Raw genomic sequence first — 27,890 nt, forward strand, 5'->3', positions numbered from 1 at the left:
ATGACGTTCTCCGTGATGTCCTGAACCGCTCTGTCTTTGTCTACCTGGATGACATTCTGATTTTCTCCCGCTCCATGGAGGAGCACATCCAGCATGTCCGCCGGGTCCTCCAGCGCCTACTAGAGAACAAGCTGTTCGTCAAGGCGGAGAAATGTGAGTTCCACGTCTCCTCCATCGGGTTCCTCGGCTACATCATCGAGGGCGGCAAGATCCGGGCGGACCCCGAGAAGATCAAGGCGGTGACCGACTGGCCCCGTCCCACCAACGTCAAGCAGCTCCAACGCTTCCTGGGGTTTGCTAACTTCTACCGGCGTTTCGTCAGGGACTACAGCCGGGTCGCGGCACCCCTTACTCAACTCATCTCGCCTTCCGTGCCCTTCGTCTGGTCGGACAGAGTGGACTCCGCCTTCGCCGAGCTACGCCAGCGCTTCACCTCCGCGCCCATCCTCGTTCAGCCGGACACGTCCCGCCAGTTCGTGGTGGAGGTAGACGCCTCAAGTACCAGAGTGGGGGCGGTCCTTTCCCAACGCTCCGCCCTCGACCAGAAACTGCACCCCTGTGCCTTCTTCTCTCGCCGCCTGACCCTGGCAGAGGTCAATTACGATATCGGGAACCTGGAGCTCCTGGCAGTCAAACTGGCACTGGAGGAGTGGAGGCACTGGCTGGAGGGATCGGAGACCCCCTTCCTGGTCTGGACCGACCACAAGAACCTCGCCTACGTCCAGACGGCCAATCGCCTGAACTCCCGCCAGGCACGCTGGGCACTGTTCTTCACCAGGTTCAATTTCACCCTGACCTACAGGCCTGGCTCCAAGAACACCAAGCCAGACACCCTCTCCAGGCAGTTCGTCCCCGAGGAGGGTTCCGCACACCCGGACACCATCCTTCCTTCCTCCTGCCTGGTGGCCGCCGCCACCTGGGAGATCCAGTCTGTCGTCCGGGAGGCCCAGCGTGTCCAGCCTGATCCAGGTAACGGCCCACCTAACCGGCTTTTTGTCCCCGACCTTGTCCGCTCCCAGGTGCTCCAGTGGGTCCACACCTCCCGGTTCGCCTGTCATCCTGGGATCAACCGTACCCTGTCCCTGCTGAAGCGACATTTCTGGTGGGTCACCATGAGGGAGGACACCCGTGACTTTGTCCTTGCGTGCACCATCTGTGCCCGTGGAAAGGCTTCCCACCAACCACCAGCCGGGCTCCTCAGGCCGCTCCCTGTTCCCGGTCGGCCTTGGTTGCACGTCGCCCTGGACTTCGTCACCGTACTGCCTCCTTCACACGGTAACACTGTCATTCTCACCATCGTGGACCGGTTCTCAAAGGCCATGCATTTTGTCGCTCTCCCCAAACTCCCCTCTGCCTCAAAAACCGCGGACCTGATGGTGCTCCACGTCTTCCGTCTCCACGGGATCCCGGTGGACATCGTCTCCGACAGGGGCCCGCAATTTATCTCCCAAGTATGGAAGGCTTTCTGCCGGTCCCTGGGGGCCATGGTCAGCCTCTCCTCCGGGTTCCACCCGCAGACCAACGGTCAATCGGAGCGGGCCAACCAGGACCTGGGATCCACTCTCCGCTGCGTGACCACCCGGGACCCCTCCGGCTGGAGTACGTTCCTGCCGTGGATCGAGTACGCCCACAACTCGCTGCTCCCTTTGAGTCCTCCCTGGGCTACCAACCCCCACTGTTCCCTGCACAGGAAGAGGAGATCGCCGTGCCTTCGGTGCAGGACCACCTTCGCCGCTGCAGGAGGATATGGGAGGACACGAGGGCTGCGCTGCTCCGCACCGCTGAGCAGAACCGTCGCTTCGCCGACCGCCACCGGACTCCGGCTCCCGACTACCAACCAGGTCAGATGGTTTGGCTCTCGTCCCGAGACCTTCCACTCAAGTCCTTGTCCCGCAAACTCACCCCCCGTTTTGTTGGTCCGTATAAAATCCTGTCCGTTATCAACCCCTCGGTCGTTAAGCTCCAGCTGCCCGCCATCATGCGCATTCACCCCTCCTTCCATGTGTCGCAGCTGAAGCCGGTTCTCTCCAGTCCCCTGTCTCCTCCTGCTCCAGAGCCTCCTCCTCCGCTGATCATCGATGACTACCCGGCCTACATCGTCCACCAGCTGCAGGACGTGCGTCCCCGTGGTCGTGGGTACCAATACCTCGTGGACTGGGAGGGCTACGGCCCAGAGGAGCGCAGCTGGGTCTCCCGAGGGATGATCCTGGACCCTGAGGTCGTCCGGGATTTCCATCGCCGTCACCCGGACAAGCCTGGGGGCCCGCCAGGAGGCGCCCGTCGAGGGGGGGGTCCTGTCACGATCAGAGCTCGTGTCTGCCAGATGAGGAGCAATCAGCGCGGCTGCAAGATATCACCTCATCAAGCGTTCCCTACTTCAACTGGCAGAACCCATCATCCAACGTCGCAGTGTTAAACTGCCTACCGAGGTATGACGACGCTACCTGAAGACCAGCTGTAACTACCCCTGTTTATGCTTGGCCTAACCTTCTGTTTCTTGTGCCCCAGGACTTCGCTCCAGCGCCCTTCCACCCTGACGTCTCGAGCCCCAGCGTCTTTCCACCCTGACGTCTCGAGCCCCGCAAAGAGGACTCCTGCTCGCTCTCAAGCGCAAGACCTGTGTCCTCTCTCTCTCGCTGCCGACAGCTGCACTGAAGTGCACCTGCTCTCATTCTCCTTCCCCCCCAAGAACATTATGACCTCCGTGTTGTTCACATTCCTGTTTCACATTCCTGTTATACTCTGCTTGGTTGGGAAGAATAATTAAAGAACCCTAAACCGCTCCATTCTCTCCTCCTGTGTTTTGCTATTGGGCTCCGCAAGAACCCCCCATCCTCACAACTGTACTCTTCTATGACACTACAGGCAGTTACCTGGAAATGGATCAAGCCTGTTCTAAATGTGATTGCATTTCAACTAGAATTGTTTTCTTCCATTTTCATAAATATCTAATGAAATATTGCATTTAAACTAGAATTGTTTTCTTCCCTTTTCATAAATATCTAATGAAAAATTGCATTTCAACTAGAATTGTTTTCTTCCCTTTTCATAAATATCTAATGAAAAATTGCATTTCAACTAGAATTGTTTTCTTCCCTTTTCATAGCGTGCGTGCATGTAAGCATGTGTGTGTTATACTCTGCCTGCTACTGATGTCCTCCGCGTCGATGCCTTCCTGCAGTGCCGCCCAGTCAATGTGCTGATGGCTCCGTCCCGCCTTGAGGCAACTCTGCTCTCCATTGCGCCTTCTTCCGCTCAAAATGCTCTTTATAGGCACAGTCCTTATACCAGTGACCGTTCTGGCCGCATACAAAACAAGCACCAGCACGTTTGCGCTGAGTCTTTCTCTTTCGTCTCAGGATGCTCTGCCCAACTGAGTCGTCCTTTGCAAGCTGTGAGAAAGTTCTCACCAGGGCTAACTGTGATTGTCCGACCGTCTTTATCAGCGACAATTGTGATCAGCTGTTGAGCATGCAGACTCAGCTCCCTTAATTGCCTGGCCATTTCATCTGTTGCTATTGATCCAGCTATTGATCCAGACGTTGAAACAGGCCAGACCGTTGCGGGTGGTGGTGGTGGTGGTGGTGGTATACGAGGCCAATCTCCTCGCTGCAGAGTTGGTGGTCGTCGACGAGGCAGTTGACGTGGCGGGAGGGCCGGTCCACTGCAAGCCCTGAAAACACTGCAGTGGGGGAAGAGAAAGAAAACAAAGTGTCAGGCTCTTTCCTCACTCCCCTCTTCTCCCCAGTCCACAGACAGGCTGCTCCCTGCCCCTCTAAATTGCCCACATCCTCCATTTTAACACGCTTCTTTTTTCTTAACAGACAAAAACAAAACAAAACAAAATAAAATACGCGGCAGAAAATAGTTTCCTCTAAACACTTTGGAGACACAAGGCTCTACTTGTAGCGCATAGTAACGCCCTTATCCTAATTACATTCAGAAATAACTGCAGTTTGACCAGACAAGGTATTAGAGATGAATCACACAAGAAAAACAACTGTCTCTACTTCTGAAATTTCTCACGCACGGTCAGCTTCCCGCCTCTTTGTGAGAAAAAAATTAAAAACAGAGCAGTGCCTAAAAAGATCCTTGAGATGTCTCAAGAACCCCAGACCTCGCCTAATACATTCGGGACTGTTGTATGAACTAAATAATCTCTAGTATACTCGTAGTACACTTTGCACCACACCTTACGTTCGGGTACAAATGTAATTCTCGCCTAATACTTTCGGAACCCACCTTTAAATCCAAGTGTTCAGAGGAAAACAAGAGGGAAACACACAAAAAAACAATACTATGCTCTAGTCCTAGACAACATCTGGACCCAGAAACTCAACAACTCTTCGCCCAAATCAAACTCCTGCACGCATCCACACGGGTAAATCTGCCAGAGATGACAAGACAGTCGGTACCCAGGCGTCCTCTCTCTCCTTTATTTTTTCTCTGAGGATTGAGGCGAGGAAAAATAGTAACTCCCCCGGATTGCTCGCCGGCAATGCACAACTCTGGTTCACCCGCTGTCTGGTCAATCCAGATACCCTAATCTAATTGTAACATAACTAATTATAAACAGGGACCGAAACTAAAGCCCACCGCCCGCCAGGGGTGCTCAGTTTTTACCTTTGGCGCTTGACACTTAGAGGGCTGCCCGCTGTGTGGCGTGTAGACGTGTAGTTCATAACGATACTCTTATTTTTATTGTGCGAGTACAGATTATAGCCTCTCTCGTCTTTTTTTTTCTCCGCCGCGAGATCGTTAAAAAACTACAAGTCCCACATTGCACTCAAGTCAACGGTCCAATCACAGTAGAGTGACGTGACTGGTTTCATGAGAAAGAAAGAAAGCAAATGACCAATCGGAAGCTCTCATTTGGCTTGTTTACTTCCTGAAACGCCACCATTGCGATATGCGGGCAGTCTGCTCTAGTCTAGATCATCGGACCTCCATGAGCTACTGTTACTGTTTAAACAATGACCCTGTCAACTATTCACTTTTAGTTTAATACATGACGAGGCATTGTCTAACGGTATCTAGCTGGCTAGCTACTGATAGCTGCTGATATCAACAAATGCTCCAGCAATAGTCGACTCGAGTGCATAATACCTCCGTTCCCTCGTTAGCTAGCTCGCGTTAGCTAGCTCCTGTTAGATCTATCTGTCCCAGTAAACTAAATTGTCTTAACGTTATCTACCGGGCTAGCAGTAGCTACAGATAGCTCCTGATATCAATGTCTTATAACATTGATTGAATGCGTATTCTAGCTGAGGGCATGTTGAATGTGATTTGACAAAATAACCGTAACGTTATACCAATAGGGTCCAGCTGCATCGCCGGAGAATCCTTGCATGCTGAATGTAGGGTCTAGCTGAATATAGGGTCTAGCTGCAGGGCCGGAGAATCCTTGCTGGAGCTGGAGGCTACTCAAGTATACACACAGACAGTGGAGCTGTTTGCAGATAGCGAGCATTTTGACTTATTGCGTGGTGGCGATGTCTCGCAGATAATACAACTACAAGTATGATTATATAATATATATTTTATTTAAAAAAAAATGTATATAAAATATATATATCTTTTTTTTTAATCAAACAAAATTTGGCAGGTAAGAAATATGCTTGGCGGGTAGATTCTTCCCATCTACCCGCCACTGGCCGGTGAGTCAAAAAGTTAATTTCGCTCCCTGATTATAAACATAAAAAACAAAAACGTTTTAAACAGAAATCAGAATGCCAACAGCCACATAGTGTTCCTTATCACGCGTCCAAGGTCCATGCCGGAGGTGGCAGCCAAGCGGACGGCGCAGCTGGTTCTCTCCCCCCCCCCCAGTGCGCGGAGGAGGTCGAGACAGGGCAGCGCTCCCCTGGAATTGCAGGATTCACCCTCTCTGCAGAGTCCGTTTGGCGGCCAACCTCGACACCCACCGGTTCAAAAACAAAATAAAACTAGCTTAAAAAAATGCCATAAACATCTCTCGTCGCCATCTGTAATGGGAAATATTAAAGGACAAAACGATGAGCCGTTTACATTAATCATTCTGAGTCATTATTAATAATAGAAACGTTTATTTCACCGTGGCCACAATGAAAGTTCAGTTTACAGTCAGAGACCACATGTTCACACAGTAGCTCTGGCCATAAAATTACCAAGAGCTCTGGTCAGACATACAATTAAATACATGAAATGACGTAGAAGAAACAAAATGGCTGGTTAGAGAAATTAATAATACGACTATGTTATGGCTATAGCCTGGAAGGAAAACAGCTTCGTCTAACAGTTCCCATAACCTTGGGTTATGGCTCTGAAGAAACACAATCCCGTGACCTATAGTCTGGGCCTTTATAATAGAATACTCATTGTAACTGTCTATGTGGCTTATGGCCTATATGGCAGAACATAGTTTAATACACAAGGATATGATGAAAGTCAACAGAAATGGCTCCCATCTACAGGAGTTAATAACAACATTGTTTTGGCTGGCCGGGGAGGACAGAGGGACACACACACATTACGCTGATCTCAGTGTAACAGTCTGTAAAATGATGAAACAACACAGATCCATAATGACATGATAATATATTCCACCACACTAGCCTAATTTTTTTAACAATGTGTACCCGCCCTGACCGATGGTTTGTAGTGAGTAGACTGTCACAGCATTTTGCTGACCCCACAGAGGAGCATTGGATTACAGCCAAACATGTCTTTTGTTATCTTAAAGGTACAGCAGATAAACAACTGTGTTTCTGAAAGAGCAGCGAGGGTCTAGGACTTAAAGCCCACAGTGATGCAGACTGGGCAGCTGACACCACATGTAGAAGGAGTACCACAGGATATTGTGTGAGTTTGAACACAGACAGCTCACTGGTTTCGTGGAAAACAAAGAAGCAGCCCACAGTGGCACTATCAACTTGTGAAGCCGAATATATGGCTCTAGCTATGACCATACAGGAGTGTATTTATCCAGAACAACTGCTAGAAGTGATGGAGATAAGATTATGAGTATATTGCTTAATATGTAATAGGTAATTGGAATGTATTGTGGTGACCTATATTAAGAGACATTCACCAAGGTGGGCTTGTGCCTTTAAGAGTGTGGGTTTTACTGTTTAGGGGACAGGTTAAATACCACTTCCGGTTCCGGGTTAACTTTGTTGTTATTTGTAAATGCTATGTGAGTGAGAAGTAAAGTACCTCAACTCGAACCACGTCTCTGGCTCGCTACTTTCTTATCGCCACATTGGTGACCCTGTGAAGAACATTTGTAACGTTAACAGCATTTAACGTTATGTCTCAAGACAACGGCGTCGCGCAACCGCAAGCACCCGCACCGAATGCTAACGACGCTAACATGCTACAAGCGAACATTTACGCTGCGACCGTCAAGTTGCCCGACTTTTGGCAGCATAATCCCCGGCCGTGGTTTCAACACATCGAAGCCCAATTCCAGCTGAGAGGAATAACACAAGATCTAACTAAGTACTTCCATGTTGTGGCGGCGTTGGATGCTTCAACGACGGCACGGGCGATGATGCTGTTGGAGGATCCGCCGGCAGCTGACAAGTACAATGCGCTAAAGACATTCCTTCTGAAGTTGTATGAACTGTCAGAACTGGAGAAAGCGGACCGCCTGCTGTCCCTCAACGGCCTCGGCGATGACAAACCGTCGGAGTTGATGGAAAAAATGCTGGCTGTACTGGGATCAGCTGATCCCTCTTTTCTATTTACACACATTTTCTTGCGACAGCTTCCAGTGCCTGTGCGCACAGCACTGGCGAGTTCCCTCCTCTCCTCCACCAAGGACTATCGCGGCCTGGCTGCAGAAGCAGACAGGGTTTTCCTGGCCAACAGGCAGCAGCAGTTTGTCCATGCGCTGCTGCCCCACCAGGGCACCTCTGCCCCACCACTGGAGGCCTATACAGACACCGCTGCTGCGGTGACAGCCCGACGCCAACCCGACGATGGGCTCTGCTATTACCATGCCAGGTTTGGGGACAGGGCCAAGCAGTGTCGCAAGCCATGCAGTTTCAAGGGGCAGGGAAACGCCAGGGCCGGCGCTCATTAGTGGCTGTGGGTGCCGGCCATGACTGCAAGCTATTGTTTATCACCGACTCCTTGTCTGGCCGGCGGCTGCTGGTGGACTCGGGCGCGCAACGCAGCATCCTGCCGGCACAGGGCGTGGACACCATGGACGGCAGACACAGGCCCCAGATGGACGCAGCGAACGGTACGCCCATACGTACCTACGGCACCAGGTATGTGGAGGTGTGTTTTGGGGGGCGCCGTTTCGGCTGGGGTTTTGTGATGGCTGCAGTGTCCACGCCGCTCCTGGGAGCAGACTTCCTCTGTGCTTTCAGCTTGCTGGTAGATGTTAAAAACTGTCGCTTGATCGATGCCCTCTCTTTTTCCTCTTACCCCTGCACACTTGGGGCGGTTGGGGGGGGCGGAGCTCTCTGCCTGTTAAACACACTTGCCACCGGGGACCCGTATGAACGCCTGCTCGCCGGGTTCCCTGACCTCACCACACCCACGTTCTTATCTGCAGTGGCCAAACACGGTGTGGAACACCATATTACCACAGAGGGCCCCCCAGTCTATGCCCGGGCCCGGCGCCTCGACTCAGCCAAGCTGGCAATCGCCAGGGGGGAGTTTTCCACCATGGAGCGACTTGGCATTGTGCGCCGCTCGAACAGCCCGTGGGCTTCTCCATTACACATGGTTACAAAGGCTGGCGGAGGTTGGCGCCCCTGCGGCGATTTCCGTCGCCTTAATAACGCCACAACCCCCGACCGGTACCCTGTTCCGCACATACAGGACTTCTCTACCCACCTGGCAGGGGCTGTCATCTTCTCCAAGGTGGACCTGGTGCGCGGTTACCACCAGGTGCCGGTCCATCCACGGGATGTGCCAAAGACGGCTGTCATTACACCCTTTGGGCTTTTCGAATTCCTAAGAATGCCTTTCGGGCTCATGGGGGGCGGCGCAGACGTTTCAGCGCCTGATGGACTCTGTGCTCCAGGACATGCCGTTTTTGTTTGTATACTTGGATGACATTCTTATAGCCAGTACGTCCATAGAGGAGCACATGACACACCTCCAGCAGCTGTTTGAGCGGCTCAGTAAGCACGGCCTCATCGTAAACCCAACCAAGTGCCGGTTCGGGCAGTCCTCCATCACTTTCCTCGGACACCATGTCGCTCCACAGGGAGCCACCCCACTCCCCGCCAGGGTGGAGGCCGTTGCCAGTTTTCCTCATCCCCGCACCGTACAGGCTCTACAGGAGTTCCTGGGCATGGTGAACTTTTACAACCGGTTCCTTCCCCATGCTGCCCACCTCATGCGGCCCTTGTATGAGGCCCTGCGGGGCAAAGTGCCCAAGGACGAGTTAGATTGGTCTTCGGGGATGGACAGCGCTTTTGGGGCTGCCAAGACCGCGCTAGCCAACGCTGCTCTGCTGGCGCACCCCTCTCCCACGGCCCCGGTCGCCCTCACGACAGACGCCTCTGACTATGCAGTGGGGGCGGTGTTCGAGCAGTGGGTGGGCGGTGCCTGGCAGCCACTGGCCTTTTTTAGCAAACAGCTCCGCGACAACGAGCGTAAGTACAGTACTTTCGACAGGGAACTGCTGGGTCTGTTCCTCGCCACCAGGCACTTTAGATTCCTGTTGGAAGGCCGCCAGTTCACTGCCTTTGTGGACCACAAGCCGCTAACATTCTCCATGGCCAAGACCTCTGAGCCGTGGTCGGGACGTCAGCAGCGGCAGCTATCGGCGATCTCCGAGTTAACCACGGACATTCAGCACGTGGCGGGCAAGGACAACTTTGTCGCCGACTGCCTCTCTCGGGCGGTCATCGGGTCCGTCCACTTGGGACTCGATTATGCCGCCATGGCGGCAGACCAAGCCACGGACTCAGACATTCAGGCCTATCGGACGGGTCCTACCGCACTGCAGCTGGAGGATGTGCTGTTCGACACAGCTAACGCCACTCTCCTCTGCGACATCTCCACTGGCCAACCGCGCCCTATGGTGCCTACGGCCTGGCGGCGTCGGGTTTTTAACATGATCCACAGCCTTTCCCAGCCAGGTGTGAAGGCCTCGACTAAGCTGGTGGGGGTCAAGTTTGTGTGGCCTGGCCTCCGGAAGGATGTTAGGACCTGGGCTAGCTCATGTGTGGCGTGCCAGCGTGCTAAGGTGCACCGCCATACCAAAGCCCCTTTGGCACCGTTTATAGTGCCGGAGAGGCGGTTCGACCATGTGAATGTGGACCTGGTGGGCCCCCTGCCCCCCTCCCATGGATATACTCACCTCCTCACCATGGTGGACAGGACCACCAGGTGGCCGGAGGCTGTTCCACTGTCCTCCACTACGGCAGCGGAGGTGGCCCGGGCGTTCATCGGCTGCTGGGTGGCCCGTTTTGGCACACCGGGGGACATCACAAGCGACAGGGGCCCCCAGTTCACTTCGGAGCTCTGGACTGCAGTTGCGGAGCACCTGGGGGTGAAGATCCACCGCACTACGGCGTACAACCCGCAGGGCAACGGACTTTGCGAGCGGTTCCATAGGGACATGAAGGCCGCTCTTCGGGCTGCCCTTACGGATGGCGACTGGGTTGACCGCCTCCCGTGGGTCTTGCTTGGTCTTCGTTCTGCCCCCAAGGAGGACCTCCGGGCCTCGTCCGCCGAGCTGGTGTACGGCCAGCCGCTGTGGGTCCCTGGGGAGTTTCTTCCGGAGGCCACAGCGTCCTGGTCCGTCGCCTCCCATCGAACAGTGTCCCGGGGTGTTGCCGATGCCCTTATTCCCATTCCAACATCCCGCCACTGCCTTCCCCAGTCCTACATCCCCAGGGACCTGCCATTGGCCAAATATGTTTTCATCCGGCACGACAGCCATCGGACCCCGCTGCAGCCCCCTTATGACGGGCCTTTCCGTGTCCTGGTGGCAGGCACTAAAAACTTTGTTGTGGACATGGGAGGCAGGCCGGAGCGGGTCACTATAGACCGTCTTAAGCCTGCTCACTTGGACAAGGACGAACCAGTTAAGTTGGCCCTGCCCCCGTGGCGGGGGCGCCCCCCGGTTTCGGCTCAGACCCCTGCCCTATCCTCTGTTCCGGCCTTGGCCCCTTCCGGGGCCCGGCCGCTGGTCCCACTTATCTCCCTTAGTCCCCCTCTGGTTAAGCGCAGTCGGTTCGGCCGCTTGATCCGTCCCCCTCCACGTTGACTATTTCGTGCTGTGATCTGTTCACTGATGGACTGTTCACTGGCTATTAATTAGTTGCAGTTTTTGTATGGGTGAATTCTGGGGGGGCCTGTGTGGTGACCTATATTAAGAGACATTCACCAAGGTGGGCTTGTGCCTTTAAGAGTGTGGGTTTTACTGTTTAGGGGACAGGTTAAATACCACTTCCGGTTCCGGGTTAACTTTGTTGTTATTTGTAAATGCTATGTGAGTGAGAAGTAAAGTACCTCAACTCGAACCACGTCTCTGGCTCGCTACTTTCTTATCGCCACAGTATCCTCTATACAAAATATGGTGGTTTTTGAAGATGAGGGGTGTTTTGTCAACATCATTTAAAAATTATGGACACTGAGTATATATGAAGGCTGTTGTTTATGAGGGCAACCAGGGAACCATTGTGATTGCTAGGAACCCAGTGTGTCGACATAGATGTAAACATGTCAATATAGAAAATATCATCTCATCAGAGAAGAAAGAATGACACTGGTTTACTGTCCAACGGACGACGGGGAAGCAGACACTATGAGGGAACCTGTTCCAAATTCAAATTGAAGGGATTTGCAAGGGTCATGTTTAATGTGTAAATATTGACTGCCATACTCTGTTGATGTTTTGGATTATATTATTTCCTTTGTAAAATGTTTTTCGAAGAAGTTATCCAGTATGCTAATACAAACCCTAAATGGGAGTGTTGAAGTCAGAGGTTCTGTGTAGGATTGTTAGTAACTGTCTAACTGCATATATAACTGTTTCCACTAGAGGGCGCTCTAGACGGAGCCACTCAGGAACACCACCAGGTGGCGAGTATAAATAGAGATGTCTCCTCCCACTCTTCCTCTTTCCCCCCAGCCTCTCAGTGAGAGGAGAACTCTAGAACTGCTGCTCATGCCATGTGAATAAATAAACCACGCCAGTTAAAGGCTAAAGATAGAAACCATGCCTCTTGACCACATTATTGTCGCCCTATAGCCGGATTCTGTCAACAGGTACAGCCCCAAGCTATCTGAAGTCTCAGATCCATATGGTCCATATGCAGCATGGACACAATACCAGGGCCAGTGTTCGCTCCTGTAAGGTGCCACGGGTTAAGTCTATGGCTCAACGTGGAACAGCTTTCCACTTAGCATAAAACTGTCAGGATCTAGAGGAATGTTTAAAGGTCAGGTTCGCTCATATCTCAAGATTCAAGATTGTTTATTGTCATATGCACAGTTAAACAGACAGTTTCCCATACAATGAAAATCTTACTTTGCTAGTCTGCCCATCACACAAAATCACACAATACTTAACTTAAACATATTTAAATACAAACGAGTGCTAGAAAATAAGGTAAATAGATAAATATAATAATATATATATATATACAAGGCACAGTGAGTTACATTACATGTTCCGATCAGTATATTTACATATGAATGGAGGTGACAGTGGGTCACAGCAGCAGTTAAAAAGTGTCTTTAGTGATTCATAGTTCGGGGGGGAAGGGTGACAGTGGGTGTCTGTTGGGTGTTGTGAGCCCAGGTGAGGTCCTCGCTGATGTGGGTACCGAGGAATTTAAAGGTTTTAACCCTATCCACCTCCGTCTCACCTATGTACAGAGGTGTGTACTGTACACTCCTCCTCAGTGGGTCAATAATCATCTCCTTGGTCTTGTCTGCGTTCAAGGAGAGATTATTGTCCGACTCCTGACACCAGGCCACCAGTTCCGCCACCTCCCTTCTGTACGCCTCCTCAGCTCCCCCAGTGATCAGTCCGATGACTGTAGTATGATCTGCTAATAATTATCAAATTTTGATGATACTGGTGTTGTTCTGGGAGGCCACACAGTCATGTGTGAAGAGGGTGTACAGTAGGGGGCTCAGCACGCAGCCCTGGGGGGTCCCTGTGCTTAGAACCTTTGTGCCTGATGTCCGGTTGCCGACTCGGACTGACTGGGGCCTATTTGTAAGAAAGTTCAGCACCCAGTTACAGAGAGCCGGTGTCAGACCCACAGTGAGGAGTTTAGCAGAGAGTTTGTGTGGGATGACCGTGTTAAATGCAGAGCTATAGTCGATGAATATGTGTCTGGCATATGTGTCCTTGCCCTCTAAGTGGGTGAGGGTGGTGTGGATGACGGTGTTGACTGCATCCTCAGTGGACCGGTTCTGCAGAGGGTCCAGTGTGTCTGGGATGGTCTTCTTGATGTGTGACATGACTATCCTCTCGAAACACTTCATCACTATTGGGGTGAGTGCAATGGGACGATAGTCATTCAGACAGGTTACAGTGTTTTTCTTTGGCAGGGGCACGATGGTGGTGGTCTTGAAGCAGATGTTGTCTGGGCCGGCTGCCTTCCGTGGGTCTGTTCTCCTCAGAACTGCACGTACCTCTGCCGTTGTCACAGTGAGTGGTGGGTCCTGCGTGTGCTCCGTGGTCAGAACCCCTCTCTGTTGGTTGGTGTAGGGGACCTCGAAGCGGGCGTAGAACTCATTCAGCTCATCTGGCAGTGAGGGTTGGCTGTTTGTGACCCCCTTGCTCCCCTGCTTGTAGTCTGTGATGTGCTGCAGGCCTTGCCACATGCAGCGGGAATCAGTGGTGGTGTAGAATCCCTCCAGCTTTTGTCTGTATTGTCCCTTGACCTCGCTGATGGATGGCCAGATAGCTGTCAGGTCATACTTGGATTATTGTTTTAATGATGGTATAAGAAATGCGCTATTTTATGGTATTTGGTCAGGATGTTATTGTCTTGTTTTTAGATTGTAGAATATGTATTTGTTGTATTGGACTTTTGCTTTCGGTGTTGTTTTATATGTTATTTGTGTATGTCCTTTGGTCAGAACATCGGGGACCATGCTGGAAATAACTGTTGTCACTTTTGAATGTCATCCCTTGGATTTGTTGTGTCTTTGGATCCATAAATAAAATCAATCAATCAATCAAATTATGAAAAAGATTTGCCAGCTCAGGAAACGGAGGAATCTGGTCTGCGAACACTTTTTTTACTGTTGTTTACAGGTAGGGGCGGAGCCGGCTCTTTTTCTCACCAAACCTCAGGTTATTCGACATCTGCATCGCGGCAAGATGCAGAAGATGTTCTATCAGTCTGTGGTGGCCAGTGTCCTTTTCTAGGCTGTAGTGTGTTGGGGAGGGGGGGGGGGGGGGGGGGGGGGGGGGGGGGCTCAGCGCTTGGCAGGGAGCTAGACTCTCTAGTGACAGTGGCAGAGAGAAGGACACTGAACAAAGTGGTTATCCATCCTGGATAACATCAATCACCCCCCTCCACAGCAGACTGGCCAAGCAGAGAAGCAGTTTTAGTAATAGACTAATCTCCCTGAGAGATAAGTCCCAGAGTAATCTGGCTTTTTAATGCATCCGCACACAGCAGGTGGATTGTCTGTTGAGTGCCTGGGCCACTGAGGACCGTGGACACGGACTGACAGTGTGGCTTAGGTCACTCAATGTTGCACCATGGACTTCTTTTATACACTGGTTATTGTATTGTCGTACCTTGCTGTTTTCGCACACTGGTTATTGTATTGTCGCACCTTGCTGTTTTGCACAGTGGTTATTGTATTAGTAGTAGTAGTAGTAGTAGTAGTAGTTTATTGTTGTCACATATAAAGTACAGGTACATTACAGTGTGATGCTTGGTTCATACACATACAGCTCAGATATTGTCGTATCTTGCTGTTTTTGCACATGTAACTGTATTATCCAACTGTTAACTGCTTAACTCCGGTTACACAGTATCCAGTTGTACATCTGTCATTACTTTTATTTATATTTGGCATGCTGAACTTCTCTTCTTATCTTAAATTCCAATATTTATTGAGTTACCTGTTTATATACCAGGACGGTGGAGAATATACTGTATATAATATAAACGTAGCACTGGTTATGTTATGGTTTTGTTTACGGCTCTGTTTCATGGGCCCTTGTCTTTTATGTTTCTTTTCTTTTTTATCTTAACTTTAGGAGTTATTGCTGACTTTTTATCTTTTTTACTAGCTCCAGGTTTACACTGCAGTCATCCAGTCTGTTCTCTGCACATCCATCACTGTCTGCTTTGGATCGGCCGCTGAACAGGCCCGGAACAGACTACAGCGGACGGTTGGGTCTGCAGAACAGATTACCAGTGCAGTGCCGACCCGTCCACCGTCCAGGATCTGTATGCCTCGAGCCCAGAGTCAGGAAACGGGCAGCGAAAATGACTGCAGACAACCTCACACCTGGACAATCTGTTCCAATCTCTGCCCTCTGGGAGGCGCTACAGAACACTGTACACCAAAACTACCAGACACAGTAACAGTTCCTTCCCCCTCGCTGTCACACTTATTTCACTGTGGCACTGTGCAATAACCCTGGAACACTATACCACTGTACCTATCCTATACATTATACTTATTTTTGTCTACAGGCTGTACATACTGTACATAATCATCCACTATATGCATTTAAAGTAGCATAGTATCTTTTATTTTTTGTTACCATTTAATATTTACATCTTCACTCCTTGCATTCTTTACCTCTTTGCACTATTTGTATCCTGTTTACAGCTCATGGGAATGGTTGCACTTGTATATAGTTGTTCCTTGTGTGTATCTCTGAAAATTGTTGTGTTGTTACTCTCCTTTCCCTCGTGTAAGTACGTCGAGAGCCCACTAAACCGGCGTCAAACTCCCCCATTGTGTAAATAAAGATGATTCCGATTCTGATTAGCTTTTGAACGGAAAGTGCACTGACTCATCTTCACCATGCCACGTGTCCTTTTGTATCATGTATATTATAAATGCTATAATCGTGACCCCAGGCCAACGGCACTTTCCATAACCAGATGCTGTTGATCTGAGGGGGGGGGGGACTGGGCTACCAGGGTCCAGTGGGAATCCATTAGCATCCTCTACCTGGCTCACTTGTGGCCGTTTCTATAGAAACCCCTGAGATGACGGTGGCTGCAGGGTGTTTTGCACTCACCTTTGAGCCTCGGTAAACAAACCGGGAGCTCCCCAGTGCACACATTCAACCCGGTTCAACCAGTCGGAGAGTTTGAGATAGGAGATGTACGCCAGAGTACACTGTTGACAGAAGGCCATCTTTACACACACAGATAAGACAGATTGGTAGGTCGCCTCTAGTTGGATCTGGTGGGTGTGCGAGGGCCGGCTGACTTGGGGACAGTGGGGATGTTCTTAAACACGACGTCTCCAAGGAGGTCCTTTAGCATCCCTGTTAACATAAACCTGCAGGGGGCTCGCAGGAGACAGACACGGTGAGTAAAGACAAGGAGCTCGCCTGGGCTTGGAGATACTCTGGATCCACTGTCTGGGCTAGTTATTATGGGTCCAACAACTGTCAAGGTTTCACACTCAGACTGCCCAACTCTGGTACTTTGATGTAGTGTAACATCACTTTTGTGTGTGTGTGTGTGTGTGTGTGTGTGTGTGTGTGTATGTGTGTGTGTGTGTGTGTGTGTGTGTGTGTGTGTGTGTGTGTGTGTGTGTGTGTGTGTGTGTGTGTGTGTGTGTGTGTGTGTGTGTGTGTGTGTGTGTGTGTGTGTGTGTGTGTGTGTGTGTGTGTGTGTGTGCGTGCGTGCGTGCGTGCGTGCGTGCGTGCATGCGTGCGTGCGTGTGTGTGCGTGTGTGTTTCTGTGTGTCTGTATACATATGTTTCTGTGTGTCTGTATACATGTGTTTCTATGTGTCTCTATACATGTGTTTCTGTGTGTCTCTGTATACATGTGTTTCTACAGTATGTATCTGTATACATGTGTTTCTATGTATCTGTATACATGTGTTTCTATGTATCTGTATACGTGTGTTTCTATGTGTCTGTATACATGTGTTTCTATATGTCTGTATACATGTGTTTCTATGTATCTGTATACATGTGTTTCTATGTGTCTGTATACATGTGTTTCTATGTATCTGTATACATGTGTTTCTATATGTCTGTATACATGTGTTTCTATGTGTCTGTATACATGTGTTTCTATGTGTCTGTATACATGTGTTTCTATGTGTCTGTATACATGTGTTTCTATGTGTCTGTATACATGTGTTTCTATGTGTCTGTATACATGTGTACATGTGTTTCTATGTGTCTGTATACATGTGTTTCTATGTGTCTGTATACATGTGTTTCTATGTGTCTGTATACATGTGTTTCTGTGTCTGTATACATGTGTACATGTGTTTCTATGTGTCTGTATACATGTGTTTCTATGTGTCTGTATACATGTGTTTCTATGTGTCTGTATACACGTGTGTGACCCAGGGAGTTCTTCCACCCAGTGGCAGTTCAGGAGCAGGTGTGGAGGAGAGGTGTGGATGGACGTGGAGGGGAGAGAGCCAAGAGCCAGATGCCGGTCTCCAGCGTTGGGGAGGACAGGGCCATTCTACTGGGCTTCGCCATGATGGCCTTCTCAGTGCTCATGTTCTTTGTGGTGGGGATAACCACAGTTAAACCCTACATTAACAGGTAACGTCTCTGTTCAGAGTAGTCATATGGAACAGAGTTAGAAATGGTATTTATTTACATATGAATTTGATCTAAATTGAGAAACCTCACACCGTATTTGTTTTGGAGCCACCTGTGATGTTTTGGGTCATTGCATATCACGCTGTATATGTCCCTGTTGTGATGCCGTACCCATACCCACCCAGCAGTGTTGTATCTCTCTGCCGAGGGTACACAAGATGTGGTTTAACCAGAAGACTACAACTGTGTTTTATGTGTCTTCTGCAGGCAATAAGTGATAGAAAGCAGTTCCGAGTCATTCTTCAATCTCTGACCAATTGAGAACCGTTACACATAATATAGACGTGGAATTGCGTTGCTAGGGAGCAGCTGCCTTGGACCCAAATCGAATGTATATTTCTCATTGCAGTGTTTGCTAATATCAACAGGTGACAGGAAATCAAATCTAGTCCATTTTAGAATGTTTATGTTGTCAAGTTGAAACCATCTATAAGAATACAAATGTATTAATGGTTGGTTAGCAGGTTGGTTAGCAGCAAAATAAACACCACTCAACAACAGTATATCGAGTGCATCGTTGAAGTGTATCGTATTGTCTCTTTGACATTCACTGACAGATTTACAGACTAATGTAAGAGATTCTCTGAACCACATGGTTGTTTCCCAGTAACTGGGAGGAGGAGGCGAGCTGCGTGCCGGTTCAGGCTGACGTTCTGGAGGAGTGGGTGGAATGCAGAGGGGTGAGCACCGTGCCGTGTCTCAGGGTCACTGCCAACATCACTGGCTCTGGGAAGAAGGTTCTCCTTCACTACAACGAGGAGTCCGTCCACCTCGTCCCTGAGGTAGAGTCGCATTAACTATTAATGACGTACAGGGCCAGGCAGTGCCTTTGGGGGGGTTGTTAGGAAGTGTTTCACACCACAGTGACTGATTGCTACACTGAAAGCTCTTCTCAGAACTGCTCTCGTGCCTCCACAGTACTGAGAAGGGCAAGTCAAGATAAGATGAGATGTTCCTCTATTAATCCATGCGGGGAAATGCAGGTGTCTTAGCATCACAGGGAGGGGGAAGGGAGGTGCAGGCAGGGTAGTATAAATTACAATAAAATATAGAGAACTAGGGGGCGGCTAAGTGGCGCAGTGGGCAAGGCGCTCGCCACTAACACAGGAGATGCTGGGTTCGAGCCCAGCTCTCGGCGTTGCTACCAGCTTGGCTGGTTGTTCATACTAACACAATTGGCAGTATTAGGGGGTGGGAAAGCAGTGGGTGGGGATCGGACGTTGTGGACAGCGACTCCTACAGGTCGGTTGGTGCGCCTGTACAGCAGAATCAGGAAGTAACGGGGGCAGCGTGAGCCTCCCACTGAGAGATCGCGCTGTGCAGGTGAAAAGATGCGACGGCTGCCTCCTCGTGTACCGGAGGGGACACGTGATGCAAGGCTTCGTCCACATTGCAGCCGACCAGTGGGAGGCATGGTCTAGCAACGTTCGAGACAGGGGAGGGGAGAATTGAAGTGAGAATTGGCGAGGCGAAATTGGGATGGGAGAAAAATTGAAAATGAGGATAAAAAGTGGATAAAAAATATATATATAGAGAACTAGAACGGGTGCTCATTGGAGCACATGCTATATGTCCTATTTATGACCCACATGCTATAGTGGGTCATAAATAGTTCCCCCCAATGAATGAAGGACGTATAGCATGTATACATACGTTTTATGTCGTCTCTTGTGGCCTTTTGATTTGAGTCCCTCAAGAAAGTATTGAGCACCTTCTTGTCATGGAGTGATCATGTTTTTAATATTGTCTGTTTTCATAGAAATGTGAAGAAATTTTCAAAAAAAAAAATTATTTGTATGGTTTCACTATCTTGTTTTTATTTGTGTTTGTTTCCATGTTGTTCTATATGTCAAAAAAATTTGTATGCTGCCTTCTTGGCCAGGGCCCACTTGAAAGGTATACATATGAATGTCTCAAGTCAAGTGCATCTGCAAATCATGTTATGATTGCAACTGAGTGATTGAAACAATAGCTGGTTATGATGTACAATTAGCGCAGATTTCAATGGTGGAATCCATTTACTTCTGGAACCACACATCTTGGTGCAACTGCAAAGCATTCTGGGATAGAGGAAGTGGCCAACTGTCTGTAGTGTTGCACTGTCTCTGTGCTGACCCCTTGCAGTAGTCTCGGTGGCAGCATTTTAAACCGTTGTTGTTGCCCTCTGGCGGTAAAAAGGTGTACCACAACTACACAAAAGAATACATAAAAGTCAATGGAGGGCGGCTGGGTGGCGCAGCGGACATTGCGCTCGTCACCAACGCAAGAGACACCGGGTTCGACTCCGGCTGTCGGCGTTGCCTCCGGCTTGGGCCAGCCGTCATACTAAACTCAATTGGAAGAGTTAGCGGGTGGAAGTCGATGGGTGGTAATCTGGACGTTGTGGACAGCGACTCCTACAGGTCGGTTGGGGACGCCTGCACAGCAGAGACAGGAAATGGCGGGGGTAGTGTGAGCCTCCCACACGTTACACCTCGCCAATGAGAGTCCGCGCTGGCAGGTGAAAAGATGTGACAGGCTGCCTCCTCGTGTATCGGAGGGGACACGTGATGCAAGGCTTCTATCCTCCCTATAACCGGCCAGTGGGGGGCATATGCGAGCAACGTTCAAGACAGGGGAGGGGAGAATTGGCACAACGGAATTGGGATGGGAGAAAATAGAAAAAAGAGGAGAAAAAGTATCAAAAAAATAAATAAAAGTCAATAGAGAATGCCAGAAATTAAATTCCCACATGATCATCATTGTGCCCATGTAACTTTCTGCACCAAAGCACAGGGCGGTTGGCCCTATAATTCGCGAGATATTGGCCAGATTCACACACAGACACACACACACAGACGCTACCGAATGTATAATGTCAACATATGTATACCTTATCTTTTCAATAGTGTTTCTACATACCCAAATGTCAGATGGACAGGACGGAACTTCTGGATGAAGTCCTAATGGTGAAAATGGACCTGGATAGTCGACTGGGACGCTCCCTCTCTTGCCTCACTGACCCCACGAGGCACCCGGAGGACGCCATCTTGAACAGGATGTACACTGTGCGGCGGGCCCTGTTCGCATTGCTGTGGCCCACTCTGATGCTGGGTGGCGGCGCTCTGCTGGTGGGGCTGGTGAAGCTGACCCAGTGCCTGGCCCATCTCTGCTCTCAGACCACGGAGGGCAGGGTGACCTCCAAGCTCACCCACGGTAAACTCTACAGGCTTCTCAGAAGGAGGCCAAGCGCAAACACCCCCACACAGGACTGTGCTAAATGATGCAGAGATTTAGAATCATGCCGGAAGGAGCGACAGCCAGGGGAAATGGTTTGTGATAATGTAGCACTGCTCCAAATGGGTAAATGTCTCAGGAATTATGAGAAACCAACCTTTTCAGATTGATTTCTAGAGTCCATCTTTGGTTTTTATGTGTTGTTTTATGGGTCCTGGTCCGTTATCCTAACGGATTTATGCTTCCGCGTTCGCGTTTTGCGAATCTGATTGGCCACTGACGTTTCTGGTGCGATCTGATTGGTCACTGACGTTTCTGGTCATGTGACATGTGCGCCCAATCGCGTGACGCGCCCATTTCCTCCTTGAACAGCAGCAAACTACCTAACGCCTAGTTTATCACTGGTTAAGCTTAGGCGACTCTTTCGAAGTTGGTTAAGGTTAGAGTTTGGAATCGCGCTGCACCGAACGGCTGCCTTTCTGATCGCTCCGTCGAGACTGTGCTTTCTTTTGTTAATTTTTATAGTATTAAGAGTTTTATTTGATTTCATACTTATCTTGTCTTGCACAGTCTCTGGAGCGTAACAGTAAGAAGCATTTTGTATAAAAGTATTCTGTACTTCTGTATGACAACTATTAAAGAAACTTGAAACTTGAATCAGGGCTGGTGTTCTATCGCCCTGCTCTAAGACAAACTCTAACCTTAACCAACTTCGAAAGAGTGCCTAAGCTTAACCGGCGAAAGAACTTGCCGTCACACGATTGGCGCGACTAGAAACGTCAGTGGCCAATCAGAGCACAAAACGTGAACGCGGAAGCATAAATCCGTTAGGATAAGAATAGACGCGTCCTGGTAACATGAAACTGTGGAGAGCCATGCTACCTTTCAATTCAAGTGAGAAGAACATAAAAATTGTCAAGAGATAGGAAGTGCCAAACTAAGCTAGCTTCGTTTCTCAGTTTCTGTATGGTCTCTATTCTCTTAACTCTGTGGACTATCTTCTGATTCGAGTTTCATCAGTGGTGGAAGTACACAGTTCCTTTACTTAAGTAAAAGTAGAAATACCCAGGTAAATGAGTACTCTGGTAAAAGTAAGTCCTCCATTCAAATTCTACTTAAGTAAAAGTAGAGAAGTATTTGCTATTGAATGTACCTAAGTATCTAAAGTAAAAGTATGCATTCTACATGTTTGTGTATTCCACTGCTTGGGAGCATTCAATCTTCCATCCATTGACCTCTAAAGGTCATGTTAAAGTGGTATGTGGTCCAGTTATTCCGCTCTGATTAAAGATGATGTTAAAGTGGTATGTGGCCCAGTTCTGCTGCTGATTACGTCCTCTTGAAAGTTGACAGGCTTCAAAAGTATATAATCTTAACACATTTTTGGCATGTTTTTCTTCAAAGTAACTAGTAACTGATGGGTTCAGATAAATGTTGTGGAGTAAAAAGTATATTTCCTTTGAAATGTAGTGGAGTAAAAGCATAAAGTTCCCTAAAATGAAAATACTCACGTAAGGTACAAGTAGCTCGGAATTGTACTCAAGTACAGTACTTGAGTAAAAATACGTAGTTACTGAGTGGGTGGAATGCAGAGGGGGGAGCACTGTGCCGTGTCTCAGGATCGCCGCCGATATCACTGGCTCTGGGAGGCAGGTTCTCCTTCACAACGACACATTTTAGAACTGTACATAAGCCTGATGTTTTTGCCCGACCGGAAGGCCGGCCTACAATAGGGAATGTCGCTAAACGGACTCCCCATTGCTGAAACACGTTGATGTAATGTAAGCGCTCTAAATTACATTAAAGTTATATCAGAAAGGAGATCTCCCGAGTTCAGATACAGAGAAATGTATTTATTTAGCAGTACAATGAATGAATGAATGAAATAATAGTTTCTCCTCAGAAATGGTCTTATGAATATGAGTAACAAGAGTAATCTAAAAGGTTCTATGATATTTACAGATGAATAGATAACCAACATGTGAGTCGGGTTCTTTAAAAACATGCAGGGTAGCCTCTCTCTCTCTTTCTCATTCTCCCTCTCTTCTTTGTGCTTACAGACCTTCTCCATTTAGGGCAAGAAACCTTCACCTACAGGTGTTTCTACTCGGTCCATACATACTGTAGTCTCTCGACCAGACTTAAGTTCTTGTCCTTCATTCAATGCATCATCTCTGGTTTGTCATTCATATCATTTCAACAACTAGAAGCTGTCTACTGGGTTTTGTAAAAGGATGTTATACACAATGCATAATCCCACTTTCTCTGTCTTTTTTCATTTTTTTTTTCCTTTTGGTTAGCGGTTATACATATACTATATATATTTGAGTTTGCCTACATTTAGAATACAAAAATATATTACCTCTGTAGAGTTATTCAAGGAAAGCATTTGCACATGTAGTAGCAGTTATCAGTATCCGTTACCTTCATCGTGACATTGTTGTACCTCACAAACACACAAGTAACAAGGTCTTTTTTTTTTTCCATACATGAAATTCAAGTAAACAACATCAGGTCAAACACAAAAAGAGGCTATTCAAGGACCTCATGCATAATGCAGTGAGAGAGGGGAAAAAAAGGATAACAACTATAGTAAGTACAAATAAGAAAAAAAAAGAAGATGGATTATGATGGTTCTTGTAGTATACTATACGTATGGGGACTCTCGTTCTGAATGGGTCCGGCCCAATGATCTGTATCCCGTACAGAAATGCATGCATACCGGAGGACTGGTTTCCTGAGCAGCCGTGGTGTCCGTAAGGTTAAAAAACAAATAAAACAAAACAACATCTTTAGAAGACAGTATCCGTTAAAAAGAGATGTGGACTTTCAGACAGCAGGAAACCGGCCCTTTGCGGTGTCATTTGGTAGAGCTGGGGGACATTAATTGACCACTTATTTGTCGATGCAGTGAGCAATACTGCAAGAACAATTCTTCCACACATTAAGGGCAACAATCATAGGAGAAGAGGAAGCAAAGACACTTTAAGGTAAAACCACAAATTCACTTCGGTTACATTGTTTTTCGTTTTTTTTCTCCCCATGGATTCAACTGTCACAATAGGATTGTATACTGAATGTAAAAGAGGAAAGGTGGGGAGGCTAGTTTGTAAATAATCGGTTATATGCCATGTACGATGTCAACTTGAGTGCTATAACAAATAGGCTGAAGCAAGAAATTCACAAAAAAAAAGAACCGTATTGCCAATGGGCTAAAATGTTCCACAAAGTCTAGAGACTCAGTTGCTGCTTCAAAGAAAACGTCTAGTGATGAGAGAAAGGCAGGGTCAAAAGGCATTTTTTTTTTTTTTTTTACAGTTCTTTTTCAGTCACCCTGTCAGGAAGAAGTAGGTGATACTGTTACAGTGCATAATTGTGCATTTCTTTTCTCTCTCTCTCTCTTCCATGTACTGTCTCTGTACAAACAAAGTTTACTTGCCATTAACGGCTGTGGCTGCACCTGGGGGAGGGAGGGGGGACTCATCTCTCTCTCGACGACTTCGATCCCCGACATAACACGTTTTAGTATTTCCGTTTTTTTTCTCAACATACAGTACATATAAAATATCACAATTTGCATAGTGTAACAGCACAGCATACAATAAGAACATTGCACATCCTTTTTTTCCCCCTGCAAAAAAAACAAACAAAGAAACAACTGCACAACAAAGGAGAAGAGGATGAATTCAAAACATGCTGTTCAGCTGGGCATCCTGGAGCCTGAAATGTTTATTTTTATTTTTTTCTTAAGTCCTTCTGTGTTGAATCCAACTGGGGAGGTGGGTGGGGGTGTGGTTGGAGGTGGGTGGGGGTGTGGTTGGGGCTGGACGGCAAACGCTTTGTGCCTGAACATTCGACACACACTAATACTGATAGACAGACAGACAAAACAAACACAAAATACTGCAGAGATCAGTGCTACAAAGGGATTGGAATAGTAGTGACTTTTTTTCTCTCTCCTTTAAAAAAATGGATAAGACTGCCGAGTAGTGGGGATTATACACTGTATGTCTAGTACTTTGGCTCAGTAGAAAATAATGACCAAAAATGAATAAGGAATAATATGTGCACAGTATGCATACAAGACTATGAATACCTCTGTACAAAAAAAATTCTAAGTGGGGAAACTGTCGTGACGTGATATCCAAAGTCACAGAGGGCATGCCGTTGGAAGGCTAGTACGATATGATCAGCAAGTCAGGATTTCGGCTAGGAACAAAACCTTAATGCTTCAGAAAAGTGTTAAATGTGTAGCGTTTTCTTTTCTCAAAACCGCTCACCACCCTGTTAGTACTACTAATGCCACTCTCGTGAGAATGAATTCAAGTGAATTCACCCATCTTAAACCCCGCCCCTCTTTTCTTGATCCTCCAATGACAACTGTTGTGATTGGAGGACCATGAAAAGAGGGGCAGGGTTTAAGATAGGTCAGTTAGAGCACCGGTGATTGTTTCCTAAGATTGTAAGGGGGGGGGGCGGGGGTTGTAGTCATGATTCTATAGGAACCCGCTCAGCCGGATGATAGTGCCTACTTTGTCGACAAACACCAGACTGGCTGAGTGTGTAGAGATCTCTGCCTTGATCAGTTCATTACAGGTAGTGACACAAGTTTATAATCTCTTAGTTCATAATGACAAAAAAGCTGGCTACGTTTCAGAGTGTACCAGCAAACAAAAATGTTCTTCTTAATGCTAACAATGGCTGTAGATGTCATACTGAAAAACAAAAGGATCCGCCCATAGTTTTATTTATATGAAGAAGGCAAAAACGTAAAAAAAAGATCGACCATACTCTCCTCGTTCCTATGAAGAAGCCAGATGAAGGTAAAAATCCACCCTTGCCTTGTTTAGTCTCTGGAGCAGGCATACGATGATTCCTTTCAGTTACTGGCAAAGCCACTTGCTCCTTTTCATGGGGGTGCTGGCGGGTGATGTTAAGGGTCACCAAACCAAGCAGAAACAGTCCTTTCTAGATCTCCAGCCTGGCTGTGGTGAAGCTACCCCTGCGTGCGACTCCCTTTAGTTCACGGCATCGCCGTCATTGCCCTCTTGCCGTTCCTCGTCTCTCTCTCTCCCTCGAGCCTCCCGCCGGGCTCCTCAGTTCATGGCGTGCTGGCGGATGGTGTGGAAGATCCAGTCCATCTTGGTGGTCCACCCGCCGTGGTGAGCGTCGTTCATCTGCTTCATGAAGTAGTCGAGGGCCTCCTGCTCCGTCTTGTCCAGGGCCAGGGTCTTGCGGATGTAGGCGATGTCGTCAAATGACTGCAGCTCGGGCATCCCCGAGCCCAGCATCATGGAGAAGAGGTTGATGAAGAGGTTGGCGTGCTGCCGGATTGCAAGGTAGGCCTTGTAGCACATCTCCTGGAACCTGTCGGGGGGAGGGGGGTGTGTAAAAATGAATATTGTGTTATCACAGAGAAATGTGCTAATAGCCTCCCAGCCAAATCTTAATGATTAAAAACATAATCTGGTGATGATGACCTTGAAATTGGGCAGGCTTTATCCGATTCAATAGGAGACAGACCGTTCCTATTTGACAGTCTCCTCACTCTCTCTGACTTGTCTCCTTCTCTCTCACACATAAAATGGACCAGACTGGGATGGAATGCATGAGAATTTATTTGAACCGCTGCCTGTTTTTGTTGTTTTCCTTCCAGCAGTCACATTCCCAGATCCTCTCTCTCTCCTTCTCCAAATGTTGCTCTTCCTTCCCCATCTCCAAACACATTAATTCAGAGTTGTTTGGTTCCGAGTTGTTTGGTTCCGAGTTGCTGGTAAGGCTGAGAATGATGGGGGGAAATGTTGCTTCACAAATTCAAGAGCAAGCTCACAGCTAGATAGTGTTGTAAAAAATATCGATTTTGAATATTTTAAACAGTTTCAATACTAATTTCGCGCAATATCGATACTTTCTGCACTATCGATTAAAAAAAATAAAAAATGTAGTCACCAAAAGATTTGACAAAAAGTGATGTTTGGTGAAAGTTAGATTTGCACTTTATTAATCCCAATAGGGAAATTCATTCTTGTTTGATGATCAAGAGGCACCTTTTATTTGTTTTAAGTGAAGTTTGGTGAAAAAGCAAGTTATTGCACTATTAATCCCAATAGGGACATTCATCTTTGTTTGATCAAGAGTAACCTTTTATATATTATTATTATTATTATTATTATTATTATTATTATTATTATTATTATTATTATTATTATATATTATTTTTTAAATGAAGATTGGTGAAAGTTAGGTTTGCACTTCAATCCCAATAGGGAAATTCATCTTGGTTTGATATTTTTTTTGTGTCAAATAAAAACAAAGGTTATTTGAATGATTTCTAGTTTTCAAGAGAAAAAAAAATCGATTAAAATCGTAAATCGGATTTAAAAAAAAATAATGGGAGATTTTATTTTTAGGCCATATCGCCCAGCCCTAAAACTAATGTTTTTAAAAGTGTTATATTCTCTTCTCTTATAATACCAGAGAGAAGGTGAGGAGAATCGACCAGCAACAAAAGCGAAATAATTTTTTTTAAATTTTTATAAAGAAGTTAACATTTTAATATTAAAATATTTTTCCGTGGTATCAAAAATGGTATCGAATATCGATACTTTTCAAGGTATCGTATCAAAGTTCGAAATTCCAGTATCGTGACAACACTACAGCTAAATAATGTTTTTCTTGCTTAACCCGTTAAGCCATAGCCCTATTTTCTGAAAATCCGCCTAAAAATACATACCTAAGTAAATGGAAGATCGCTCCACTTCTACAAGGTCCATTTGCATGTTCTTGGTATCTAGGGACATCTATGGATCTCAGGGAATGTATTCCCAGTGTCAGAAATATTGTGTGCTTGGCCGGCCATCATACTAACACAATTGGCAAGTGTTAGAGGGTGGGAAAGCCGGTGGGTGGGGATTGGACGTTG

General features: G+C 47.6%; 2 protein-coding genes across 5 annotated transcripts in view; one reads left to right on the plus strand and one right to left on the minus strand.

Moving 5' to 3' along the window:
- The first annotated feature begins 17,540 nt into the window (after positions 1–17,540).
- kcnmb3 (potassium calcium-activated channel subfamily M regulatory beta subunit 3) lies at positions 17,541–22,229 on the plus strand. Of its 2 annotated transcripts, none has more exons than XM_084327253.1 (3): positions 17,541–17,692; positions 18,360–18,534; positions 20,641–22,229. In XM_084327253.1, exons 1-3 carry the CDS (start codon positions 17,574–17,576, stop codon positions 21,013–21,015), a joined length of 669 nt encoding a protein of 222 aa, XP_084183379.1. In that variant the 5' UTR covers positions 17,541–17,573; the 3' UTR covers positions 21,016–22,229. The 2 variants fall into 2 exon arrangements, with proteins under 2 accessions (XP_084183379.1, XP_084183380.1); XM_084327254.1 differs by having other exon boundaries at positions 20,665–22,229.
- Positions 22,230–24,218: 1,989 nt separating this feature from the next.
- The window catches only part of pik3ca (phosphatidylinositol-4,5-bisphosphate 3-kinase, catalytic subunit alpha), a 49,323-nt gene continuing 45,651 nt past the window's right edge, over positions 24,219–27,890 (minus strand). For all 3 annotated transcript variants that reach the window (XM_084327170.1, XM_084327171.1, XM_084327169.1), the window contains exon 21: positions 24,219–26,335. In XM_084327170.1, coding sequence (XP_084183296.1) covers positions 26,065–26,335 — 271 coding nt within the window. In that variant the 3' untranslated portion in view covers positions 24,219–26,064. The remainder of the gene's footprint in view (positions 26,336–27,890) is intronic.

This window comes from Notolepis coatsorum (assembly GCF_963971535.1).
Source record: "Notolepis coatsorum genome assembly, chromosome: 13".
NCBI classification, from domain to species: domain Eukaryota; kingdom Metazoa; phylum Chordata; class Actinopteri; order Aulopiformes; family Paralepididae; genus Notolepis; species Notolepis coatsorum.

What these genes read in the sequence shown, in the direction of transcription:
- kcnmb3 (XM_084327253.1), top strand. Translation starts at nt 17,574, where the DNA reads ATGCCGGTCTCCAGCGTTGGGGAGGACAGGGCCATTCTACTGGGCTTC. An exon ending in GTTAAACCCTACATTAACAG is followed by an intron (nt 17,693 to 18,359) that starts GTAACGTCTCTG and finishes GTTGTTTCCCAG; the next exon opens with TAACTGGGAGGAGGAGGCGA. An exon ending in CCGTCCACCTCGTCCCTGAG is followed by an intron (nt 18,535 to 20,640) that starts GTAGAGTCGCAT and finishes TCTTTTCAATAG; the next exon opens with TGTTTCTACATACCCAAATG.